This window comes from Sphaeramia orbicularis, chromosome 5, assembly GCF_902148855.1.
Source record: "Sphaeramia orbicularis chromosome 5, fSphaOr1.1, whole genome shotgun sequence".
NCBI classification, from domain to species: domain Eukaryota; kingdom Metazoa; phylum Chordata; class Actinopteri; order Kurtiformes; family Apogonidae; genus Sphaeramia; species Sphaeramia orbicularis.
Window position 1 is genome coordinate 813,341 of NC_043961.1, and position 27,610 is coordinate 840,950.

Consider the following 27,610-nt stretch of genomic DNA (forward strand, 5'->3'; position numbering starts at 1 on the left):
AGATGACGACAATGACAACTACGAAGACAAAAACAACGATGAAGATGAGGACGACTACAAAGACGACAACGACGATGACACCCTCACCGTAGCTCATGGTCTATGAGCCGGTGAACTACAAATGCATTTACATGTACTATGTGATGATTATAAATCCAATATTTGGTTAAAACATGTAGGTGATTTAGATCCACAGTATGGTTATTGATGAACTATTGAGAAATATAATACCATAGTAAATGTATGTGATCTGTGGTTTGTGTGACTATAAATGACAACATAACCCTGTAGACAGAACCCTTTTTCATGACCTCCATAGATAAGAATGAGAGCCTGTTCACATGACAACGAAATTAAGTCAGTCCGCAAAGATTTAATATTGTTTTGGCATTTTGTCCACATGGCACCAGTGTCGTCAAAGCCCTGAAACAGGTCGCTGAGCAGAATAATCTCACAAGGCCACCCTCGTGTTGCCGTGTAGATAGGTAACACACCACTTTTTGGAATTGATGACACCATAGTACAGTGTTTTTCAACCTTGGGGTCGGGGCCCCACATGGGGTCACCTGGAATTTCTAGTAAATAAAAATAAAATAAAAAACTTACAAATAAAAATCTATGGTGAGTTGACAGAGACAATCCCAGTCCATACCAGACAAACTGTGGTTGTGAAACTGCAGCACTGTGGTTCTGTTTGTGTCACATGTTCACTGTGGTCAGTTTCAGATGCTGCAGCTCTTTCAGAATTCATAGTTTCAGTTCTTGTTTGTTCAGTATTAATTGTCCTCCTTGTAAATCCCAGCTGGACTGACTGGACAGATCCTGACCTTTGTGCAGTAATCTACACCTGGATTTACTGCCTCTGTCCACAATAATAGACATTATACAGACTAAATGTCCACAATAATAGACATTATATAGACTAAATGTCCACAATAAGAGACATTATACAGACTAAATGTCCACAATAACAGACATTATACAGACTAAATGTCCACAATAATAGACATTATATAGACTAAATGTCCACAATAATAGACATTATATAGACTGAATGTCCACAATAACAGACATTATACAGACTAAATGTCCACAATAAGAGACATTATACAGACTAAATGTCCACAATAATAGACATTATATAGACTAAATGTCCACAATAATAGACATTATACAGACTAAATGTCCACAATAATAGACATTATATAGACTAATGTCCACAATAATAGACATTATACAGACTAAATGTCCACAATAAGAGACATTATACAGACTAAATGTCCACAATAAGAGACATTATACAGACTAAATGTCCACAATAATAGACATTATACAGACTAAATGTCCACAATAATAGACATTATACAGACTAAATGTCCACAATAAGAGACATTATACAGACTAAATGTCCACAATAATAGACATTATATAGACTAAATGTCCACAATAATAGACATTATACAGACTAAATGTCCACAATAATAGACATTATATAGACTAAATGTCCACAATAATAGACATTATACAGACTAAATGTCCACAATAATAGACATTATATAGACTAAATGTCCACAATAATAGACATTATACAGACTAAATGTCCTCTAAACTTAACGTTTATTTGTAACATAGTATGGTGAACTGTTACATGATCAAAAACAAAGTAATTTTAGCAGAAAAACAGCCTGCGTTTTGAATGTCTAGGATTGCCAGAAATTTGTGACATTAAAATGGGGTCATGAGCCAAAAAAGGTTGGAAACCACTGCCATAGTACCACATGACCAGAAGAAAACCCAGTAACAACAACAACAACAACAACAACAACAACAACGGTGGATTACAGAGTTGTGTTTGTGCTGCAGATGCTGCTAAGTGTATTAGCTCTACTACAACTGAACCTGGTGATGCTGTATCAACTCGACGACCAGCTGAGACATGTAAACAGATACAGGTGTCAGATACTTCTAAATCTGCAGCTGTGTCTGTGTACAGCTCCACGTATAGGTGTGGCATATGTGTTATTATGTGTTTAACCCAGTTTTCCTGTTTCTGAACGCTGATATTTCTTGTGTATGGACGCAAAACTTTTAGAATCTGCAAAAAAAAATAAAAATAAAAAATACTATGAGTTTTGTCGTCTGGACGTAGCCTGAGTTACAGCTAGTTGCAATCTGCCAGATGACCACTAGATGTCAGTAAATGTCACACACTGAACCTTTCAGATGTTTTATTGCTGACATGGAGTTTGACACAGTAAATATGTCCAGACACTGAATAACATTTACACTGAACTGTATGTCATGAAAATAAATCTGCTGTGGTTATAAAGAATCAGACGTTGGACAAAGACTGAACTCGTTGTTGGTAGATGTTACAGAAGTGAATCTGGACCTGGACATTTTCAGGTTCTGATGAGTCCTCTGACCCGCTGTCCTCGTCTCTGTCGGTTTGTCTGAAACCATAGTCTGTCCACAGCGCCATCACCTCAGACTCCGCCCACATCCCAGATGAGGACAATGAGGCAGGTGAGCAGTAACCATAGCGACGGCGTGATGAAGACCCCCCCGCTCTGGACCTTGTGGCACCGTGTGACGTAGGCCCTCCCGTCCGTGCACCCGTAGACCACCGCCTGGTCGTGCGAGGCCCGGTACCGCCCGTTGGGCCGGCCCCTGCAGAGGGCGCTGTGGGGGTAAACCACGGTGATGTTCTGGAGGCAGCTGAGTTCCGGGTCCACTGTGGAGCCCAAGAACCCTGTGGACCGGGTCTCTGGGGGTTCTGTGGGTTCTGAGGTGGTTCTGGGTGACACCGATGCTGCCGAACTGGTTTCCTCATTATTCCAGTCTACGAAACATAAAACTGCATGAGATGAATGTGATACGTCCACCGTGAAACGATCAACAGCTGATGCAAAATAAAGAAAATAAAGACGAAAGAACAAAATGAACAGTTTGTTGTTGTTTTTTTTTTCTTAGAATTTCATCTGGTTAATCTTTTACGTGAGTTTTGCATCATAATCATCTATTTAAATTTTTTTTTTTTTATATCATTTTCATCTTGTTGCATCCTTTATAACATTTTGGTCTTGCTTTTTTCACATTTCCTTTTATGTTTTAAGTTGTTTTCATCTTTATTGGTTTTTAGTCTTGTCTTCATCACAAATATTTTTTTCACAACTTTCAAATTATTATTTGTGTCTTTCCTGAGTGATTTATCACCAACTATTATAATATTATCCTCTGTATTTTACATTTTTCATGTTTTTTTCCTATATTTAATTCACCTATCATGTAGATGTTCATTAAATCTCAGAGTGAATTTTAAGGTTATTATTCAAAAACAGAGAAAACTGAAGAAAAAGAGACTTTTGTCAATAAAATCTCTCATTAACTGAACATAAACCCAGTGTGTCCATCCACTGTCATTGATCCAACTCCATGGGTTTTACTGGTGAATCAATGTTGTAGAAGATGACGGTGTTTCCATGATAACTACGGAGCCTGAACTGGGTCATATCTGATGACCATGAAAAGATGAAGAACTGTATTTGACACCAAAATATATCATTAAATGAACATAAAAACAAGTGTCTACAACTTTATTTTCATGTTTTTTTTCTTCATGTTTACTATTTTATTTATTGTCATCCATTTTGTTGCCTATTTTATATTTTTATCTTCAATTTTGTTAAGTTTGTTGCCTATTTTGTCCTTGTTGCTTATTATTTTTTCATTTTTATTCATTTTGTTCATTTTATTGAATACATTGGCCACTCTGGTTTATTTTGTTGGATATTTAATTAATTTTCATTCATTTTTCTTCAGTTTGTTTCTTGTTTTTTCCATATCACTTATTATTCTGTTAATTTATTTTTCACGTTTGTTCATTTTAATGATATTAAATTGTATTCCATTCATTTTATTAATACTATATTTTCTTATTAATGTTGTTTTTTTAATTTCCATTTTAGGTAATTTTATGCTCATTTATTACTTTGTACATTTTTTATTCATTTTGTTGATTATATGTATTATTTAATATAAAAAGAAACAAGTATCTACAATCAAACTCCATGGGTTTTACTGGTGAATCAATGTAGAAGATGACGGTGTTTCCACGGTAACTATGGAGCCTCTGAACGTCCAAATATCATCCAAAAATCATATCCATATCTATATATGACCATGAAAAGATGAAGAACTGTATTTGACACCAATTACTTACATGTATTGATAGGATTAATGGATCAACAGGGATTAAACAGTTAACATGAATAGATGGTTTTGGTTGATGGTGGATGTTTGGGTCTGTAAGGGTTAAAGTCTATAAGGTTTGACACATCGTTGTAGACCAGTGTTTTACTGCAGGTCAAACTGTGTGTTTACTGTTGTTACAGATCTCCATTAACTTCCACCTTAGTGGTTGCTACTCTTCCTGGGGTCTGTTAGAATACAGATACAGTCACAAAATACATACATAAATAAAAACAAGTTTACAATTCATTGTTATCATCAGCCAGCTGAACATTTCATCTCAACACATAAACCTTCAAACATTTAAACTTTTATTTCCACAGAAACCTGGACCGCAAGAGTCAAAACAACCAGCATTCCTGTATGTGTAGTTCTTTACCTTGACTCAGCAGTGTTTTCAGCTGTGATACCAGGGGGTATGTCCCCTGTCCACAGAACTGTCCGGAGAAGTCGTCCATGTCCAGCGTCCACACGGCGGCACCACTGAACCTCCTGCTCCTCAGGTATTCCACCTGACAAACAGAACACGCCTCATTAGGGTGGTCCAAAAAAATGTTTTTCAGATTCTCTGGATTCAAACCCTGCGTTTGGTTCCATATCTGACCAAATTACTTCGGTCCAAATTTGATGCAAATTCATTAATATTCATAGGTGTCACAGACAGGTGCAGATGTCTGTATATACTCTAACAGAACTGTGCAAATGAATAAACAGATTAGAAGAATTTGTCATTTTATTCTCCAAATCAAACTGACACTCACATAAAAATGTTCCTTAGAAAGTCCAACAACCACTGTTGGTTTATTGAAATGACCAAAAATGTTCCTGTGTTCTTTGACAACTTGTTGCCAGTACTGTTTGTGATCTGCATTTGTTGTTCGGCTACAGTTGAAGTCTGGAATAAGCTCCGCCCCTCTGTCAGTGACATCACTGACAGCTTTAGTGGAATGCCCAGTTTTCTCCTCCTTCTGAAAGTCTGCATCATCAGCCCAGTCTACTGGAGGAACTGTTCAGAATGTTTGTGGCAGATCCAAAGGTTCAAACAAACACATGGTGCTGGTGGAGACAAAAGCCCTGATCTGCTTCCCTTCACAATCTGATGGATGAAGGACATCCCAACGCTTTAGAGGAACCAAAGAACCTGCATTTAACATCATGGTGTCCACCATCAGCTGCTTCTGCTCTGGTGTCACACTGGAGTCACAGAATGGACCACAACCAGTTCTACACTCCAGTACCACAGATGTGGGTGGAGTTACTTCATCCATATATTTACTCCAGTCCCACAGATGTGGGTGGAGTTACTTCATCCATATATTTACTCCAGTTCCACAGATGTGGGCGGAGTTACTTCATCCATATATTTACTCCAGTCCCACAGATGTGGGCGGAGTTACTTCATCCATATATTTACTCCAGTCCCACAGATGTGGGCGGAGTTACTTCATCCATATATTTACTCCAGTTCCACAGATGTGGGCGGAGTTACTTCATCCATATATTTACTCCAGTTCCACAGATGTGGGCGGAGTTACTTCATCCATATATTTACTCCAGTCCCACAGATGTGGGCGGAGATACTTCATCCATATATTTACTCCAGTCCCACAGATGTGGGCGGAGTTACTTCATCCATATATTTACTCCAGTCCCACAGATGTGGGTGGAGTTACTTCATCCATATATTTACTCCAGTCCCACAGATGTGGGCGGAGTTACTTCATCCATATATTTACTCCAGTCCCACAGATGTGGGCGGAGTTACTTCATCCATATATTTACTCCAGTTCCACAGATGTGGGCGGAGTTACTTCATCCATATATTTACTCCAGTACCACAGATGTGGGCGGAGTTACTTCATCCATATATTTACTCCAGTTCCACAGATGTGGGCGGAGTTACTTCATCCATATATTTACTCCAGTTCCACAGATGTGGGCGGAGTTACTTCATCCATATATTTACTCCAGTCCCACAGATGTGGGCGGAGTTACTGCATCCATATATTTACTCCAGTCCCACAGATGTGGGTGGAGTTACTTCATCCATATATTTACTCCAGTTCCACAGATGTGGGCGGAGTTACTTCATCCATATATTTACTCCAGTTCCACAGATGTGGGCGGAGTTACTTCATCCATATATTTACTCCAGTTCCACAGATGTGGGCAGAGTTACTTCATCCATATATTTACTCCAGTTCCACAGATGTGGGCGGAGTTACTTCATCCATATATTTACTCCAGTCCCACAGATGTGGGTGGAGTTACTTCATCCATATATTTACTCCAGTTCCACAGATGTGGTCCAAAGCTGTTCAGGCTGCTTTATGACAGCTGAATGTTCATCCTGTGACACCTTTTGAAGGAATGTCAGATCATTTTCAGGAGCTTTCGCTGGTGATGGGGCTTCAAACCATGATCTGATGTACAGACTTTGTGCAGCCTCTAAAACATTTGCTCTTTCTTCCAAATTTTTTCCTAAATCATCATTTGAATGTATAAACCTAACGCAGGGTCCTAACTGAGGGTATCTGAAACTGTATTTTTACCAGGACTGTTGGACCACCTGAACGCCTCGTGTCCTCATGCATTAACAGCGACAGCGTGGCTTTCACCGTGGACTCGTGTACCGTACCTTGGCCTGGCAGCTCCTCTGGTTGTCGAAGCCCACCCACAGGTTTCCTTTGACGGCGTAGGGGACGCTCTGACTGTCCACCCACTGGACGGATGTCCCTTTGAGGAAGGAACACGTCTGGAAACAGGACCAGAACCACAACATGACTAAATGATTAATCGATTAATCAAGTTGAATTGATTAAAAAAATTATTTGATTCCAATTTTCCTGAATTAAAGCTTCGTTTCCTTTTGTTCATTACTGCTAAACATTGGTTCCACAGTTGTGTTTCACACGGACACTTATTGTGATGCACATGACGCCAGGACCAACACAAACAACAAAAGAGACAAGAACAAAAAGGAACACTCTTCTAACTTCTGGTCTAAAATTGAAAAATATATCATATCTAAAAGTAATGAAAAAATAACTATATCATCTCAAAATGTCATTACGTATTTTGAACATGACATTCGTAATGTAGAATTTGTTGTAAATTTGATCATTTTATTTGGTAAATTTCACATACACAAAAATAAATATACCAAAACACGCCCAAATTTAAAAAAAAATCTTCCTGATGGAATTTGAAAAATACATTAAATCTTTAGAATTTATCTTTAACAAAAAAAGCACTGGCACCTTTACAATTTATAAAGAATTCTTTAAAATAAACTGAACTCTCTGATGTATTTATATATTTATTTATTTTTTGTTAGATATATTGTTTTCTTTTTTATATACTATTATTTGTCTATTCTGCCTTGTGTCTTTAAATCTATGCCTTTTTTCTTAAATTTATTTGCTCAAATGCTTTTTCTTTTTGACATGTTTTGTATACCTGAATATTTTCAATAAAGTTGAGGGAAAAAAAAAAGAAAAAATAACTCTTAAAAAAAAAAAAGCCGAGAACAAAAAGGCAGAAAATGTCTACATGTTCACTTTTCTTCACTGGAACCATCACTTACTCCTTTAAACTTTTAAGCTTTCACACAAACATTACAAATGTTTGTCTTTATTTTTTCACTTTCATCTTCAGTTGTTATTAAGTTGGATACAAATGTGTTGAAGACTGTATTATTTACATTTTACAGGTTCATCTTGAATCCATTTCATTCTAAAATGACCTTCAGCTCCCTGAGGCTGAGAAGACTCTGTTAAATAACCCTTTGACTGTGGATGTGTTACCTCGTAGTAGGACCAGAGGCCGACCTGCTGGGTGTAGGGCCCCGGGGTGGCCGGCCCCTCGATGGGGGCCCCCAGACCGACGGCAGTGGAGCTGGACAAGGTGAAGGAGCGGGCGTAGAGGGGCAAACCCACCAGCAGCTTCCCTGACGGAGCTCCTCCATCCATCCACTGCTGCATCGCCAGGTCCTGCAGTCAGACGGAGGGGAAACGTTAGGACGACGATATGAACTAATGATGGGAAAATAATACAGAGACTCTGGAGCTTTAATCAAAACACTGGTGTCATGTGACTGATGACGTCCAAAGCATCAGACATCAGAATCAGAACCAGCTTTACTGGCCAAGTTTGGAAAACAAACAAAGAATTTGACTGAAAATATAGAATCAAAATAACATAAAATATAAAATATAGAAAAAGAAATAAATATAAAAAATGCAGAATAAACAAAATATAGAAATATAGAATAAACAAAATATTTGAAAACAGAAAAAAAGCTTTGAAAAACTGCACAAATAGTGTGACACTAAACAGAACAGTATACAAAAAAATAGTGCATATAGTGTAAATTAGAGCTTCAACTAATGATTATTTTTGTAATTGATTAATCTATTGATTATTTTCTTCAATTTGATTAAACAAATATTTGAATAGGTGGGGAAAAAAAACTGAAACAAACATGTCTGAAAATGACAAACAACCTGTCCTTTCTTCCAGAACCAGCTGAAACAACAACTACAAAAAGTATAAAAGTAAACAGATATACAAAAAAATCTGTGAAGAAATAACAGCAATAACAACAGTATAAAAGTATATATTAAATTATCTATAGATATAAGCAACAACAAACAAGTCAAATGACATCTACAGACAGTATGTGCACTGTCAGCTGAAATCATCCACATTTATAATCAGTATTTTTAATCAGGTGGCTGGTGATGAAAGCATGTCCAGTCCAGGTTTTCAGTCTCATCAGCCACAGGAGCACTGACCTGATTCACTCATTCACTTATTGACAGTTAACAGACAAACCAGAGCTGTTTGATCAAAGGGATCAATCAGACCAGGAGGAAACAAAGACATGATGGACCTAATTATGCAAATATCCATGCTGTCATAAGTCAAAGCTTTTGTCATAAAACCTGCAAAAACCAAACTCATTAAAAAAAACTGGGTTAAAACTATTTTTTCACTTACAAAACAAATTAAACTGGAATGTCCTTGAAGGTTCTTGATGTGATCACCTCAGATTTCATCAAAACCACAGATAGACACTGTTTTGAACCCACAGAAAATCACATGATGACCTCATGATGACTTCAGACCAGGAGGCGGGGCTTCACTGACTGTAAACAATGAATGGACCAATCAGAGCACGTGTGTGGATGTCATTCACCTCCCACTCAGGTCTTTATAAACCGAAAATCTGGAGTGAATTCTTTTCCGATTTTTCATCGTGGACAGTGAAGGTTTCACAGTAAGTATCACCTTTGTTCTTTTAATTGTGATTTTTAATTTTTATTTCCTTATTACGTAGACCACAGGTGTCAAACATGCGGCCCAGGGGCCAAATCTGGCCCTCCAAAGGGTCCAGTCCGGCCCCTGGGATGAATTTGTGAAATGCAAAAATGACACTGAAGATCTGAATCCTTTTAGTTCAGGTTCCACATGCAGACCAGTTTACTCTGCAGTGGGTCAGACCAGTCAGATACTGTCAGAAGAACAGAAATACTCACAACTCCAAATGTTTCTCTTTGTAAATGTAAACATTTTCATGTCATTTTATTCTATTTACACTAAAACAAACTATCATTTCAGAAAAACACGAATAACCTGAACAAATAGGAACATTTTCAAATGTCTGAAGTATAATTTTAACAATATTCTGTCTGTCACTAAATGTTTTGTGTATTTGTAGATCCACTGTATGTTGTAGTTTACATGTGTGATAAACTGAGACACAATATTGTTAAAATTGCACTAATTTTCTTAAGAAATTTCAGTTTTTTCATGTTTTCACATTGTTTTAAAGGATAGTTAGTAGATGTAAACATTTTCATCAAATAATTTTACTTTTTTCGCTCTAAAACATAGAAGAAAGTTTGGAGTTGACATTATTTATATATTAATATGTTATTATTTTACTGGTCCACCCACTGCAGATCCAATTTAGCTGAATGTGGCCCCTGAAAGAAAAGGAGTTTGACGCTGCTGACGTAGACGATATCCATCTGATTCACCACATTTTTCTATTTTATTGGTTTTTCGAGTTAAAATTTTTGATGTATTCATATCTGCACATGATAAATTCAGTCAAAAATCATCAACACAATGGGACCATACATTGGTAATCCACAAAAAATTCTTGTCTTATTGCGATTCTTTATTTTTTGCCCATCTTCATTGCTTTTTTTTTTCTCTCTATGTGTCTCTATGAATGATCACAGTCCATTTTCATTAGATTTAGTGGATTTCACTCTGGTTGATAGTTCCACATTTAACACCAGATATTTACAAGAGTCTCCGTTGTACATGATCCTGAAGTGTTTCTTGGATGTTTAGTACAAATTAAATCTCAGTCCACTGAAAAATAATGGACTGTTGAGTCTCAGACCAGGTGAAAGTTACTGAACTCCATAGAAAGTATCTGGAGTCCATCTGGACCTGCAGGAGGTTGGAAGGTTCTGGAAACTGAACCATGAACCATGTCTTCTCACACACGTCGTCCTGTTCTTTTCCAGTTTCGATGCCATGACGCTGCCTCTCATTGTCCTGTTGGTCAGTCTGTCCACCGTCCTCTCCGCTCCTAGTCTGGACCCTAAACTGGACAAACACTGGGACCTGTGGAAGACCTGGAACTCCAAACTGTACCATGAGGCCGAGGACGGATGGAGGAGGATGATCTGGGAGAAGAACCTGAGGAAGATTGAGCTGCACAACCTGGAACAGTCCATGGGCAAACACTCCTACCGCCTGGGCATGAACCGCTACGGCGACCTGAGTCTCCAGGAGTTCCGGCAGGTCATGAGGGGCTACAGGACCGAGGCTCGGAGGAAGACGACAGGGTCTATGTTCATGGAGCCCAACTTCCTGAACACCCCGAAGGCTGTGGACTGGAGGCAGAAGGGCTACGTCACCCCCGTCAAGGACCAGGGCAATTGTGGTTCCTGCTGGGCCTTCAGCGCCACCGGAGCTCTGGAGGGCCAACGTTTCAGGAAGACCGGTAAACTAGTGTCCCTGAGTGAACAGAACCTGATCGACTGCTCCAGACCTGAAGGCAACCAGGGCTGCCGCGGCGGAATGATTGGCGCGGCCCTGCAGTACGTCGTAGACAACCAGGGTCTGGACTCCGAGGACTCCTACCCATACCAGGGAACAGACGACCACCCGTGCCGCTACGACACAAAGAACAACGCCGCCAATGAAACCAGTTTCATCTACATCCCCAGCGGTGATGAGGTGGCTCTGATGAAGGCTGTGGCCTCCGTGGGACCCGTTTCTGTCGCCATCGACACCCGCCAGGACACCTTCCAGTTCTACGAGTCAGGAATCTACTACGAGAAGAACTGCAGTTCTGATGAGCTGGACCACGCCGTCCTGGTGGTGGGTTACGGGTACGAGGGCGAACATGAGGACGGCAGGAAGTATTGGATCGTCAAGAACAGCTGGAGCGTCCACTGGGGGCAGAGTGGGTACATCTACATGGCCAAAGACATGGACAACAACTGTGGAATCGCCACGGAGGCCATTTATCCTCTGGTCTGAGCTCGTTCTACCGCTCTGTTAGCGTTCATTCAGTCAGAGACGTGTCGGCAGGAGGATCTACGACGTTTTCTAGACAAAGTTTCAGAGAAATGGGCCCAGTTTGGTTTTCTGTCTGCCACCTTCTGTTACAGGTTTTAATTTGGTATTTTATCTATAAATACTAGATGGTGGAGGGTGGTCTTATGTCACTGTGTATTATTGTTTTTCTGTGATCAATTAAAAACTTGTGAAACAGAACCAAGCTTCTTCTCTTGTAGGATTTAGAGCAGAGTTACTGTAGTGCTACTACAAGCAACTGATGATAATTTTAATTATTTTTCATGCAAATTCCCTGAGTTAATTATAGGCTTTGCATTTTCAGCACCCTCTAGAGGTCATATGACTTATTTCTTCGAGTAGGGGTGTCACACACAGTCCAGTTTGATTTGAAGTGGGCCACACCAGTAAAATAAATAGAATAATAAATAAGTTATGACAACTCCAAATTTTTCTCTGTTTTAGAACAACGAAGGAAAATTACAGTTTGATGTTTACAACAAATGTTTACATTTACATATTATCCTTAAAGAAAAGATCTACAAAGGCAATAAACACTTAGTAATGGGCAAACTGAACTGAAAAATTAAGGCATTTAAGTTTATGACCAACACAACTTATCAGTAACACATTTGATTATCAGTGTCTTCTGTGTAATTTTTGCACTTTGCAAATTCATCCTGTGGGCCAGACTGAACGCTCTGGTGGGCTGGTTTTGGACCAGGGGCAGTATGTTTGACCCCCCTGTCTTAGAGCATAAAACATAAAAAACAAGTGCATGGTTTAGTGATGAGATGGGTTTACACACTGACAGGATGGATGGACTGTTCATCTGCGTTAGCATGATCATGAGTTAAAGGTGGGGGATGCGATCCTGGAAAAACGGTTCCAGCAGCTACATTTGGAAAAGACCCAATTCAAAAGTCCAAACCCCTTCCTTCAGACTTCCCCCTGAAGCCACGCCTCCAGAGTACTGGAACCCCGCCCCCAGTCCTCAGATCCATGTGTAATTCATTCATTTTTCTCCAGCACCCCCCACTCTTACGATGTACATTGACAAAGACGAAAACGAAGGGAATTTGATCCATAATTTTTATCCGTTTTAGTTAGTTTAATAAACACACAATACAGTTTCAGTTAGTTATGTTTTTTTTCTTTTAATTATAGTTTTTATTTATTTCAGTTAACAAAAATGTTTTTACAATTCTAGTTTTGGTCATTTTGTTAGTTTTCGTTAACGATAACAACCTTGTTCCACAGGTGACTAACATTTGTATTTTTGTGTTAGAGCATTTAATTAATTGGTTGTAATCGGGGTTTGAAGGAGATTTTAAGCAATGGAGTGAAGTGCTCCAGGAAAACATCTCCTACCCTACCTTTAAAAGGCTATAAAATTCTTAAGGTAGGACTGTGATGTTCTCACCACGCTGGCGTTGTTGTCGCTGTGCAGTGGGCTGTGGTGGGCGGTCACTTGCTCTTGGCCGTCATGGAGGTCAAATGTTTTAACGCTGATGAAGTCCAAGTACCTGAACACATCAAGACACGAGGGTTTAAGTAAAACATGCCTGTTTTATTGTGAAAGTACCTGAATATGAGTCTTACTTTGAAATCTCTGCGACTTCATATGATGCGTCGATGACATCGGTCTGCGCCGACACAGCGGCAGAAAGAATGAGTCTGCTGTTTCTGCTGCCTCCACTCTCAGCTTCATAGGCCTCCAGAAGCTCCTGGACATCAGGTAGAATTCAGTCCCAGCTGAAAATGGATTCATCTGAAGCGTCTGATTTAACCCTTTCATGCATGAATGATGAGAACTGCAGTGTTTTTATTCCTCTTTAGGTATGAAAAAAAAAGCAACTGAATGTTGTTTTTTTCAAAGGAATTTGTCATGTTTCAAAGATGTTCACTCAACTGGACACTGTGAGTTTAACCACTGAAGCAAAGAAATAATATCAGAAAATGATCAACTGTGTGAAAACTATGAAATACACTTTTTGTTAAAACTGTTAATCTAATGTTTTGTCACATTTTGATATATTCCAAAAAATAGTTGTTATTCACCCAAAAATTTTGTTCAGAAAACTGATAATTAAACTCTAAAAACACTTATCAGTTGATTTCAACTAAAACATGTTATGACAGATCAGGTTTATGAAGAACAGCAAAGTTACAGTACAGGTATGAATACGGCTGAATTACAGTCAGTGATGTATGGTGTCCAGGTTAGTGGACATGTGATGAATTTCTTCCAAATTTCTCCCAATACAAAAGAAATGTCTGGAATTTTAACAATAATATCAATCCTTAGATGTTAGTTTATGCTAGCATATGTTTTTCTACCTTCAGGGATGTCCTGCTATAGAACGGTTTACAAGTCGTCCTAGTTATGAGTATTAAAAAAAAAGCACTTCCCATGACTGGCCAATAGGAGGCAGTGTATGGATGATGCACCAGCCTCCGCTGTGTTGGCTAATGTGCAACGAAAACAACCAAACCCATGAATATACAAGGGAACAGCTGTAGATGAGCTGTCCACTGGAGTGACCACTGGGCATGAAAGGGTTAATAAACATCTGTTTAACATCAGTAAAATAAAGTTGGAGATCCATCGTGTTTGAAGAACTTTAAGAAACTGAACCCAACAGAACGCTGAGTACATGTGGACTGGGGCCACGCTAGCAGGTGTGGGCGCTGTGAAAGCTAAAGCTTGTTGGCCCTTCCTAGAATTCAGTATCTAATCTATTTTCACAACTTCTAACCTGGATCCACTGGACCCCCTCCACTGCTCTGTGGACCCCCCAGAAATGCTGGGCCCCATGAATTTGTCACCTTTACCCCCACTGTACGGCGCCCCAGCATGCACATAAAGTATGTTTTAATTCCAGTTAGAGGTGATCAGTAGCACCTTACAGAGCAGAGTGAACCTCTGCCTGTCCTCTGGGGGGGCGGGTCCACCAGGTCCAGGGTAGTCCAGATCCAGACCGTCGAAGCCGTGAGCCCACAGGAACTTAATGGTCGACTGGATGAATGTGTGACGACGGGCAGAAGTCGACAACATGACGGAGAACCTGAAGGAGACATTTGGAGATGTATGTGACAATAATAAGTCTATATATCTGTTTTTTCATGTCCTTTAACTTCACCGTTGCACTTGTCTATCGTCTCCCCAACCCCTGCTGTTTGTTCACTGATACACTCTGCATTTATAGTTATATTGTTAAGTGTTTATAGGTTATTGTTATAGTTTTCTTTTTTTTTTTCCTACTGTGTTCACTTTGCACCGTGGGGCCTTAGAGTCTCATCATCTCCGTTTTCTGTATGTGATGCAAAAACTGACACTAAAGCTGACTTTGACTTTGATATTACTCAACAATAATCAATATATTAACCTGGAATAACACAATGATGTCAAATGTATTACCCAATAACAAATTATCCAGTAACAATCCTGTATATTACCCACCATTAATACAATATATTACATGTTAATAACCCAGTAACTACCCAATAATAAAACATATTATCCAAAACTAAATTAACATACTACCAAATAATATAATATATTACCCAGTGATACTAAACCTATTACCCAATGGCATATTAACTACAAAATAATCCATCATAATGAACAAATACTAACTCAATATATTATTATTATTATTATTATTATTATTATTAATATATCTTACTGAAAATTTCCCCAAAATATTACCAAATAATCACACAGTACATTATCCAAATATTCACAACATATTACCCAGAAACAACTAAATATATTACACAATAATATCCAAATAAGAACCTATGATAACACAAAATGTTACTCAGCCAGAGTAAAACTATTATCTAATATTAAATTATCCAATAATAATAATAATCTCACACATTACACAATAACTCAACATATTATCAAATAAGACCTGAATACATTAACCTGTAATAACACAATATATTACAGACTGATGCCAAATTTATTACGCAATGAATGAATGAATGAATGAATGAATGAATGAATGAATGAATGAATGAATTTATTTGAACAAACATCTCTAAAACTGAGAAAAATAAAAATAAGCATCATCAAATCTTAATGTGAACAAATTTGAAAAAGCTGTGGGCAGAAGTATGCACTTTTTTTTTTTTTTAATTTCCACCCCTTTCTACTCACCATGTTTTATATATCTATCAATTTACTACATAATTATCCATATCAATATATACACTACATAAAAGTCCATCTCAATACACAAATATAATACATCCATACAAATATATAAAACATATATATACTACATATATCTGTATCAACTTATAATATCCCATATGTTTAGCAGTTCTTATCCCTGATCTTCCATATACCTATTTAGAAATATTTTTGTACCTCATTTTAAATATATTTATGTTTGTGCTGTGCTTTATCTCTTGCTCCAGACTGTTCCACAAAGTCGCCCCACACCCAACAACAAAGTATCCAATAATAATCCTGTATACCACCCACCATTAATACAATATATTACATGTTTATAACCCAGTAACTACCCAATAATAAAACATATTATCCAATACTAAAAAAAAACATATTATAAATAATATTAACCTGTAATAATACAATATATTACATGTTAATAAACCCAGAAATGACCCCAAAATAACCCTCTATATTATGCAGTAATTCTCATCACATATTACTCATCCCATCACCGTATTACTCAATAATAAGGACATAATACTTGACCCAATAATCACCCAGTATCAGTATTTATGGAAGACAGAGTTTTTCTAATACAGAACATGAGTCATGTAAAGTGAATGAGTGACTTCCCATAATGCCTTTCACCTTCAGTTGAACTAAATCTCATGGATGAACTTCCAGAAAACAGAACCGTCTCATGTTCACGTTAACATTTGCTTCATTGTTGTAAATGTTCTTTAGTCTGATTTATGTTGGACTCTGTTTTGATGGCGTCCTGTTCAGTGAAACTGAGCTGATAAACGTCTTTTCTATCGATTCTGGCTTTGAACAGATGAACATCGTGAACTGGTTTTGCTGGTTTTCTGAGCTGATGCTATAGAAAACCAAAGGTCAGACATGAATGGAGTCTTGTTCAGTTTTCAGACAGATTATCTCACTGCTTTGTGTTTCATTTGTCGTCCGTGTTCAGTCGTTTTACAAACAGTATGGTGTTAAAAAGAACATTCATTGTGATGTTGAATGGGATGCACGACAAAACACCAAGGAGAATTATGATGGTACATCTTATTATAGTATGAGTTTTACATCGTTTTCATTAGAGATCAGCAGCTGAGATTATTACAGAACAACTTTATATCATGCAGCATTTAAGTCAATTCAGGCCTGATTTTGCAATATTTATGCAAATTCACCTCTGTCCTGTTATTGTTTCCAAATGCAGAGGTCTTCTAATCACTTATTCTAATCATTTTCTGACATTATCTGTATTGAATTCGTGTTATTTATGGATATTTATGCATTATTTTGTATCTTTTATCTATAAAAAACTAACAAGAAAAAAGCATCATCAGAAATTCCTCAGAATTCATTTTTTCCGATTATTTTAATAACAAATTATCTTAATCAATCATTAATTCCTGTTTCTGTGCCTAATTAGCAAAATATATGTAAAAGTCAAAACTTTAATCTTCTACAATCCCAGTAATTGTAATTATTAAAACGTCCCCCCCCCCCCCCTTTGGGTTTTTTAGTTTTTACTGTCACACAAAACTGAAAATGTTCTGTTGATTCCATTAATTTTACTCATATATTTTCAAAAAAGAAATAAACCAAAAAATGTTGAAATTAGAGACGGTTGATGGTTGTTTTATATATATATATATATATATATATATATATATATATATATATATATATATATATATATATATATATATGTATATGTCTTGTATAAATAATTTAAAACCCAAAATAATCTGACTTCTTCAAGTTTCAGGTCAAAAATCTACATTTTTAATTGAAATACATAAATATTTGAGAGCTGTGGATGTTTTTTTACTGTTGTAATATTGATCTAAGACAATTACTGTTCATACTGGTATTAAAATGTGTTTCCAGTGGATCCAGACCAGTGATCCCAGTCCAGTGGATCCAGACCAGTGATCCCAGTCCAGTGGATCCAGACCAGTGATCCCAGTCCAGTGGATCCAGACCAGTGATCCCAGTCCAGTATCAGGTTTCCACTGGGTTCACATGACAGAAGCACATTATGTAACACAGAACAGGTTTGTCTGCTGTCACTGTCAGATAGTACCAGCAGAGGGCGGCATTTTAAATAGAACAGAACAGAACAGAACAGAACAGAACAGAACAGAATAGAATAGAATAGAATAGAATAGAATAGAATAGAATGTTCTGGAGTGCTACTCCAGTCAGTGCAAACAATATGAATAAAAGACAAATACGTCAGAAAATAAGAATAGAGCAAGTATAAAATTACAAAAACAAACAAACAAACAAACCTAATAGCAAAGTAAACTAGAAAATAGAACAGAAAATTTAACAAAACATGAAATAAGAATAGAACTAAAAATAGGATAAAATAAAAATAGACAAAATATGAATATTAACAATAGTAATAGTATTTTTATCTATGAAGGTCTCTAGATTAGATTAGATTAGATTAGATTAGATTAGACAGAACTTTATTGATCTCTTGGGCAGAGCCCTCAGGAAATTGAGGTCTATAAAAATACTGCATTTCTGTTTGTATAAATAGTAAATGTATAAATATCGTTGTTAGAAGAACAGAAGATTTTTGCACGACTTATCGCACATTTGTCGCAAGAACAGGAAGTGAACTCACGGCTGGCCGGCGTCGCTCTGCTCTCGCACCGACAGCAGCGTCTTCAGTTTGGGGTTTCTGTCAAGGACATGGAGGAAGACCACGGTTAAAGGGTCAAAGGTGACGGCGCGGGGCGTGGATGGGCGGAGCCTCACCTCAGTTTGAGGCTGTTGAAGGATCGGTAGAAGCTCTTCTCGTTCCACTCGTACTTGGCGATCTGGTTGGCGTGGTTGATGATGGCGAAGGCGTAGACCAGGTGGGTGCACAGGAAGGGGTCCACGTTGTCGGGCAGGAACTTCCCGACCCCGGTCCGATATTTGGACCAGCTGGTGAAGTAACACACCAGTTTGGTGGTGGTCGCTGAAGGACAGACCAGAAAAAACAGGACGGATTACTGACCAGATCACTGACCAGATCACTGACCAGATTACTGACCAGATCACTGACCAGATCACTGACCAGATTACTGAGCAGATTACTGAGCAGATCACTGACCAGATCACTGACCAGATTACTGAGCAGATTACTGAGCAGATCACTGACCAGATTACTGACCAGATCACTGACCAGATTACTGAGCAGATTACTGAGCAGATCACTGACCAGATTACTGACCAGATCACTGACCAGATCACTGACCAGATTACTGACCTTAACCCATGAAGACCCTCAACTGTTTTTGTCTCAATTTCTACAGGATTTTTTAAAATCTTCCTCAAGTTATTTATCACCATTTAGTACAATATTCTCCTCTACATTTGACATTTTTTCATGTAAATCATATATTTTCCAATTTTTAATTCACTGATCATGTAGCTGTTTGTTCAAGGTCAGATTAAATTCAAAGGTTATTATATCAAACCAGAAAAAAACAGAAGAAATACTGACTTTTTTCTCCAAACACTATCATTTATCAAACCCATGGGTTTATTATTATTGTTGTTATTATTATTATTATTATTATTATTATTATTATTATTATTATTATTATTATTATTATTATTATTATTATTATCATTATTATTATTATTAGTGATTTAATTCAGTTTGTGGTTTATTTAGTTCTTGTTGCTTATTATTTTTGTTATTTTTTATTAATTTTTTTGATCACTTTGGCTTTTTTGTTCATGTTCTTGCTTATTGGATTCTTTTTATTTATTTTCAGTAATTTATTGCTTATTTTTTCATTTTATTATTATTTTGTAAATTTTGTATTAATTTTTGTTCATCTTATTTATTATTTAATTAAAAAAAAAAAAAACAGTGTCTCCATCCATTACATCCATTGGTAAATGTTTAGGTTTTTAAGGGTTAATGTGTATTTAACTTCACACAACAGACAACACCTTTTTGCTTTAATTTCATGTTGGAAAAACAAATTAATTTCTTTGACTTTTTAAAAAAATCTTATTTAACATTAAATGCAGATAAAAACTAAAATAAGACTGAACATGTGTGAACATAAACCCACCCTCGTCCTGTTCACAGTAACAGGACACGACCACGGTCAAGATGGAAAAAATAACCCAAGATAAAGTCCCAGACAATGACTGTTCATGTTTCTACAGACCAGGGGCCAGGTCTGATCCATTTGTGAACTTTTGTTCTTCAGAAAGAACCTGATGTTCTCCAGATGAAGAACATCCATCTGAGCTTTAACCCTCAAAGACCTCATCATTTTACACTGAAAAATGCAAAATATATGATAATAAATGATGAAAACTCACCAAGAAAAGGTTAAATATGGAGAAAAAAAAAATCATTTGGAAGTCAAAACAAAAACAGTTGTAGGTCTTTAAGGGTTAAATAGGACCCTTCCTTCAACATTAATTAGTTAATTAGTTAGTTACTGAAAATAATCCAAGTTCCCAGATTGAATAAAACAGATATCAGGTCCAACGTGGACGCTGACAGTTTCAGAAAAACCCACATTTATTTCTACTCAACTGCACATGAAACACAGAGGATTATCATCAACTAAAGCAATGCATGGATTTGTTTAAGCAATAATTTGTTAATTATCAGTAAACTTTATTTACTACAAAAAGCAACAAATTTAAGGTAAAAATTCACAATGATTGACTTAGATTTTCTTAGTCTTTCATTAAAATCCAGAAGGTGTTTCATCGTTAGACTGTTTTTTCTACAGAAGCTGGAACAAATATAACAAATGAATGAATGAACTTTGTAGATAAAACATCCACAGTCTGTTTTATTCAGTACAGTTTGGATGTATTCATATTTATAACAGCTTGTGTTTTGCTTGTGATTTTGCTGCAGGTACCAACAAGAATAGGACACATCTGCACAAATGATGAAGTCTGTTTTTTGGAAACAGATTGAACTTCACGCATCCTCCTCATAAAACCAGAAAAACTAACATTAAAACTAAAGAACACAAAAACCAAAACATCAGCATAAAACTGAGTAAAAGTATGAGACAGTCAGAGTATTCTTACCAATCTGGATGAAGAGTTGCAGAGCCACTGGAAAGAGATCAGATTAGATTAGATTAGATTAGATTAGATTAGATTAGATTGGATTACATTACATTACATTACATTAGATAGAACTTTATTGATCCCTCTGGAAATCAAGGTTCCAGTTGCAGCACAACAACAATTATATACATATATAATAGCTAAATAATAATAATTAAGTTTTTGAGTTATCATATAATAATATGCACTATAAATATGTACATAGTTTAATAATCACAGGATCACCATAATTATAATGAAGTGATAATAGTGATAGTAGTCATAACAACAATATATAAGTAATAAGTAATATAAGTAATAGTAGTAGTAGTAGAAAAGAAAATGGTAATAACAATAACTATAAAAACAGCAGTGAAAAAACAGAAAGCACAAAATAATAAATAATATAGTAGTAATAATAATAAACAGTAATAGTAGTTGAAACAATGATATATAATAAATTATAAAAGTATGAAAGTAATACTACTACTACTACTACTACTACTACTAATAATAGAACAAAACAGTTATAACTAGAAGCACTTGGAGAGCGCAGACCTCCGCCAAGGCTGATCAGTGGCCCCCCCCGTGGGCCCCCCCACGCCAAGGAGGTTCTGTTTTTGCCAGGGTTTGTCTGTTTGTCTGTCCGTTAGTGTGCAACATAACGCAAAAAGTTATGGACAGATTTGGATGAAATTTTCAGGGTTTGTTGGAAATGGGCCCCCCCCGTGGGCCCCCCCACCCCCGATCACCACCAAAATTTAATCATTTCTTCCTTATCCCATTTCCAACAAACCCTGAAAATTTCATCCAAATCTGTCCATAACTTTTGGAGTTATGTTGCACACTAACGGACAGACAGACAGACAGACAAACCCTGGCAAAAACAGAACCTCCTTGGCGGAGGTAATAATAATCTCCATGAGCATCCTCATCAATAAGAAAACTAAATGAACAACAACAAATACACTTTGCAGACTGGATAAAGTAAACAACACTGCACAACATGAAGTACACAGTACTTATTAAAACCTAATATTCAGTGAATGTAATCCAGTCCCAGGCAGACTGAAAGCAGCAGAAGACCCGTTCTCACCCATGACACTTGCTATTCCTGCGTTCATCTCGGCTGTTTGTCGTCACATTGTGTCGCTCCTCACACTGAACAACACAGTGTGTATCACACAGAAATATGACCATGTTCAGGTGGAAACGTCAGTGCTGTGGCTCCGGTTACAGTCACATGGTCCACATTCACAGGATAAACGCCGTCCATTAACACAGAGGACGGGACTCTTTTAACCACGGGTTTATTTTACACACAGCGTCGACGCCTGACGTCAGGATCAAAGACTTACAGTAGTGTGGATGGTTATTACATTTCATAAAAGAGAAGGAGCATTTATGATCCAGCCTGGGAAATGAAGACAACAGGACTGGGAGGGGCTCATATTCAACAGGTGGGTTTTACATCAACGTTGTTTTCATCATGACCGTGTCTGGACTTGAGGGCGGAGCTAAACAACATGGACGTGGAGACGAGGACTCATGTTGGATGATATCATCAGGTGTGTTTGACGGCTCAGGTAACTCACCTGGTCCAGTTCGTCACATATGGACTCAGGCCTCGTCCCAGAGGTCAAAGGTCGACGCTGTGATTCTGGTCCAACATCTGGATCTGGGATGAAAACCACAAAAACAAAAGTGTAAGAATCTGAACCATGGAGTTTTTGTTTGTTCGTCTGTCTGTGTGCAAAAGAAGTCAAAAAGTTATGGAAGGATTTGGATGAAGTTCTCAGTAAATGTGAATACTGGCACAAGGAACAAATGAGTACATTTTGGTGGTGATCGGGGGGGACTGATCTGCCTTGGCGGAGGTCTGCTCTTCTAGTCAGTAAGGCTTTTATTTTGAAAATTCCAAAAGTTAGCATTTCTTTCACAAAGCTTTCACCCACTGCGGTCGTACTGACACGTTGTTTCATAGAACGTCAGGAGGCTTACTGACCAGCGCCACAACACACACATGACACTCAGATTCTCTGAGGTTCTCCCTCAGGTTCCTCTTTTCCCACTGGGTTTGGGAGGTTTACCCTGCAGAGGAGGAGGGTCTAAGGACGGGGGACGCCCAGGACTTTAGCCCCTTTCCTTCACCTACTGCAGGAGTGTTGAACTCATTTTAGTCCAGGGGCCAAATTCAGCCAAATTTGGTCTGAAGTGGGCCGGACCAGTGAAATAATAACAGAATTATATATAAATAATGTCCACTCCAAACTTTCCTTACATGATGGAAAAGTTCACATCTATAAACTGTTCTTTAAAACAATGTGAATGACATGAACACCCTAAAATTTGTTAAGTAAATAAGTGCAATTTTAACAATATTCTACCTCAGTTTATCATTGGTGTCATGTTCATTACAACATACAGATCACAGTGGATCTACAAACACACTGAATATTCAGTAACAGGCAGAATATTATTAAAATTACACTTACATCTCTTCAGACATTTCAGGTTTTTCATATTTGTTCAGGATATTTACGTTTTCTGTGAAATTATACTTTGTTTTAGTGAAAATACAAGAAAATTACATGAAAATATTTACAGTTACTAAAAGAAAAAAAAATTGGAGTTGTAAGTATTTATCGGTGATTATGATAATACTTTTCCTGGTCTGTATGTGGAACCTGAACCAAAGTTTTCTGTGATCATCTTCAGTGTAATTTGTGCATTTCACAAATTCATCCTACGGGTCAGACTGGACCCTTTGGGGGGTCGCATTTGGCCCCCGGGCCGCATGTTTGACACCCCTGATCTACAGTTTATTTGACTGTTTGTTTTCGTGTCCAGCTCATTCTGTAAAGCCCTGCGAGGCCACCCTATTGTGATCCAGGGCTCTACAAATAAAACTGAACTGAAATATTTCAAAACTATTTTGTTTATGATATCAAGAATTTTATCAGCCTTAACCAAAAACTAATTCAATGAATGTAGGAAATACAAAGGTGGATTTAAAATGTGCACAGAAAAATATCCAGTTCAACCAGGATCTGAACCCAGACCTTTAGAGCAGAGGCCTGTTCTACCCACTACACTGCTTCACCAACAGGTACACTCTGTGCTGCTGCTTAAGCCGACACCTGTGGATAGTCTGGTGAACGTATCGCTGTGAAATATGTCGAAAAAAAGTCTGAACAGAATAAGCAGAGACTGTGGGAATGTGGAGTTTGTCAAACATGTTAGTGACAGACGTTTAACACAGGAGTGAATGAGAGGAAACTGGTCACTCTTTGTGTTTGGAGGCCCGTCCTTCTTCTTCTTCTTCTTCTTCTTCTTCTTCTTCTTCTTCTTCTGTGGTGTCCGTCAGTCTTTAAGGACCATGTTTCATCAGGGTCTGAACCCTCTGAGAGCTGACAGATGACCTTCAGAGTCTCTGTTGAACACTGACCTGGTTCCTGGTCTCAGTTTCCTTCAGCGCTGAAGCCGGTCTACTGGTGAAGGACGTCGCCTTCGGATCAGGAGGACAAGGGTCCAAGACCGACTGGAGCAGGTCAGTCCATGTCTGTCTGTCTGTGTCAGCTAAAACTAAAAACCAAAAACACCGAAACTGACTTAAAAACTCAAAACTTGCGACATCAAAACTTGCGTTCGTCAAATTTCAGCTTGCGAATTTGTGAATTTCCATTGAGGAACAAATGGACAAAGTGAAGGTGAGTGCAGCCCACAGGTGTCGAACTAGCTCCAGCAGCTGGTTCAACAGGCCACGTGTTTTATGAAAGTCAGGTTTTTTCATGTTGGATGACGTCATCAGGTGTGTTTGACGGCTCAGGTAACTCACCTGGTCCAGTTCATCACATATGGACTCAGGTCTCATCCTGGAGGTCAAAGGTCAACGCTGTGATTCTGGTCCAACATCTGGATCTGGGACGAAAACCACAAAAACGAAACTGTAAGAATTTAATGATGTTTGTATAAAGCATCATTTTGCAGGTGAACAAGTCACAGTTGGATGAAAAACTAAGAATCACAGACGACATGGAAAAGTGGCATCGATGACCCAGACTTTACGTCCGTACCAGTTTGAAGACTCAACATAAACTGGATGGTGTTGTTGTTTTCACCTCCTTTGAAGAATGAGGTTAAATGTGTTGAGTTAATGTGAATCACATGGTATGAGACCAGTTCACTGAACTGTTTCATTTTAGATGGAACTTTACTGTATTTACAGTAAAACAAACGGTACTTTACTGTATTTATAATAAAAGAAATCATACTTTTCTGTATTTATATTAACTGGTCCTTTCTGTCAAATTCAACTGTTTTTCCATCTTTACAATAAAATAAACAGTACTTTATTGCTGCAAACAGAACACTAAACTAAACTGTACTTAACTGTCTTTATGCTAAATTAAACTGTTTTATGTCTTTATAATAAACTAAACTCATATCTGGACCTCACCTACAGTTGATACTTTTAAAAGTCATTTAAAAACCCATTTTTATTCTTTGGCTTTTAAACCGCACTGAGAATTGACATTCTGATATTTAATTTAATTTAATTTAATTTTTTTAAAAATTTCTATTCCTGCTCTGAGTCTGTACAACACTTTGGTCAACGTCTGTTGTTTTCAAATGTGCTTTAGAAATAAAACTGACTTATTTTAACTAAAGGTAACACAGTGGTAACACACAGACAGAAGGTCTTGGGTTCAATTCCAACACCAGACAACAGGACTGGGACTGTTCTGTGTGGAGTTTACATGTTCTCCACAGGTCCTCCAGAGTCCACCCCCCCTTTCACAGCTCCCACCGTCCACACACATGCTCTGACAGGTTCATGGGTTCATCTGAAGCCCCCACAGCTGTGGATGTGACAGTGTGTGTTTGTCTGTATATGTTCAGTCTGAGATGAACTGGTCACATGTCCAGGGTAAACCCCGCCTTCAGCCATAAGTATCTGGGATAGGCTCCGCCCCCATGACCCTAGTGAGGATACAGTGGGTTCAGAGAATGAATGAATGAATGAATGAATGAATGAATGAACAGTGCTTTACTGTTGTTACACTAAACAATATTTACATTTTCTGCACATTTACACTCATCTAAATAATACTTTATTGTATTTATACTAAACTAAATGATACTTCACTGCATTTGCACCAAATTAAAAAAGTATTTTACTGTCTGTGCAGTAAATTAAACAGTACTTTACTGGTGAAAACAGTAACATTGACAGTACAATACATAACTGTCTTTACACTAAACTGTACTTTACTGTATTTATGTTAAATTAAACTGTGTACTACTGTCTTTACAATAAATTCAATGTTATTCTACTGCATTTACACCAAGTTAAATAATACTTTACTGTGCTTATACTAAACTAAATGATACTTCACTGCATTTGCACCAAATTAAAAAGTGTTTTACTGTCTGTGCAGTAAATTAAACAGTACTTTACTGGTGAAAACAGTAACAGTACAGTACATAACTGTCTTTACACTAAACTGTACTTTACTGCTGTTACTTTACTGTATTTATGTTAAATTAAACTGTGTTCTACTGTCTTTACAATAAATTCAGTGTTATTTTACTGCATTTACATCAAGTTAAATGATACTTTACTCTATTATTATTTAACTAAATGGTGTCTCCATCCTGAAAGCATTTTTTTTTTATTAGTTACAGCATAAAAAGTTAAAAAATATACTTCCCTAAGTGGAAAAACATACTAGTGACAACCGGAATGACACAGTTATTGTTTATGATAAAATGAATGGAGTTGAGGTCGTTGGCTCATGTTTTCTATTAAAATGTGGCCAAATGTAAGTGTGTGTGAAATGGAAACTGAAGAAGTGATCTGCATTACTGTACATTTAACATCAGTATTAGTACTCAGATTATTTAAAAAATGGACACACATCACATTCAGGTCAAAAGACAAATGTCATTTATCTGAAAACAGAATAACGAACGCGTCTGAACATTCAGAACCAGAACAAATCCACGTGACTGGATCCTGTTCAGTTGTGTTCTTTCCCGTGGGTTCGTGTTTTTCTGAGTTACTGACCTATTTCCTGTTTTTCACCTCAAGCAGCTCCGTGTGAAACTCAACACGCTGCTGTTGCTGCATCTTTTAATATCCACGGGTGTGAAGCTGATATGTTGTTGCTGACAGAGTTTGACAGATTCAGACAAAGGCCGTGTCACGCTGATGCTTTCCCCTCAGGTCCAAGGTTCTGAGTAGAAGACCCGGGTTCAGGAGCGGAGAACCAACACCCACACGGTCATTTCACATCATGTCACGCTTCGGTCCAACATGTTTCAGCTCATGGAGGCAGATAAACGTCAACATTAACTTCATTATGTGGAGTTCAGTGTCTGTGTGAAGCTCCTCAGCGACATCTGATCATCTGTTATTTATGGCAGACAGCGTTCACATCCTCTGGTTTTCCC

At 37.6% G+C, this 27,610-nt stretch overlaps 1 protein-coding gene and 1 pseudogene across 1 annotated transcript; one reads left to right on the forward strand and one right to left on the reverse strand.

Annotated features, from left to right (window-relative positions):
• Positions 1 to 2,191: 2,191 nt before the first annotated feature.
• LOC115419876 (acidic mammalian chitinase-like) lies at positions 2,192 to 21,158 on the reverse strand. Its single transcript, XM_030134941.1, has 10 exons — positions 21,134 to 21,158; positions 18,830 to 19,034; positions 18,696 to 18,752; positions 14,762 to 14,924; positions 13,459 to 13,583; positions 13,280 to 13,382; positions 8,058 to 8,243; positions 6,890 to 7,006; positions 4,631 to 4,763; positions 2,192 to 2,842 (listed from the first exon to the last, which is right to left on the reverse strand). Exons 4-10 carry the CDS (start codon positions 14,912 to 14,914, stop codon positions 2,487 to 2,489), a joined length of 1,173 nt encoding a protein of 390 aa, XP_029990801.1. The 5' UTR covers positions 14,915 to 14,924; positions 18,696 to 18,752; positions 18,830 to 19,034; positions 21,134 to 21,158; the 3' UTR covers positions 2,192 to 2,486.
• LOC115419873 (cathepsin L1 pseudogene) lies at positions 10,807 to 11,820 on the forward strand (annotated as a pseudogene).
• Positions 21,159 to 27,610: the final 6,452 nt, after the last annotated feature.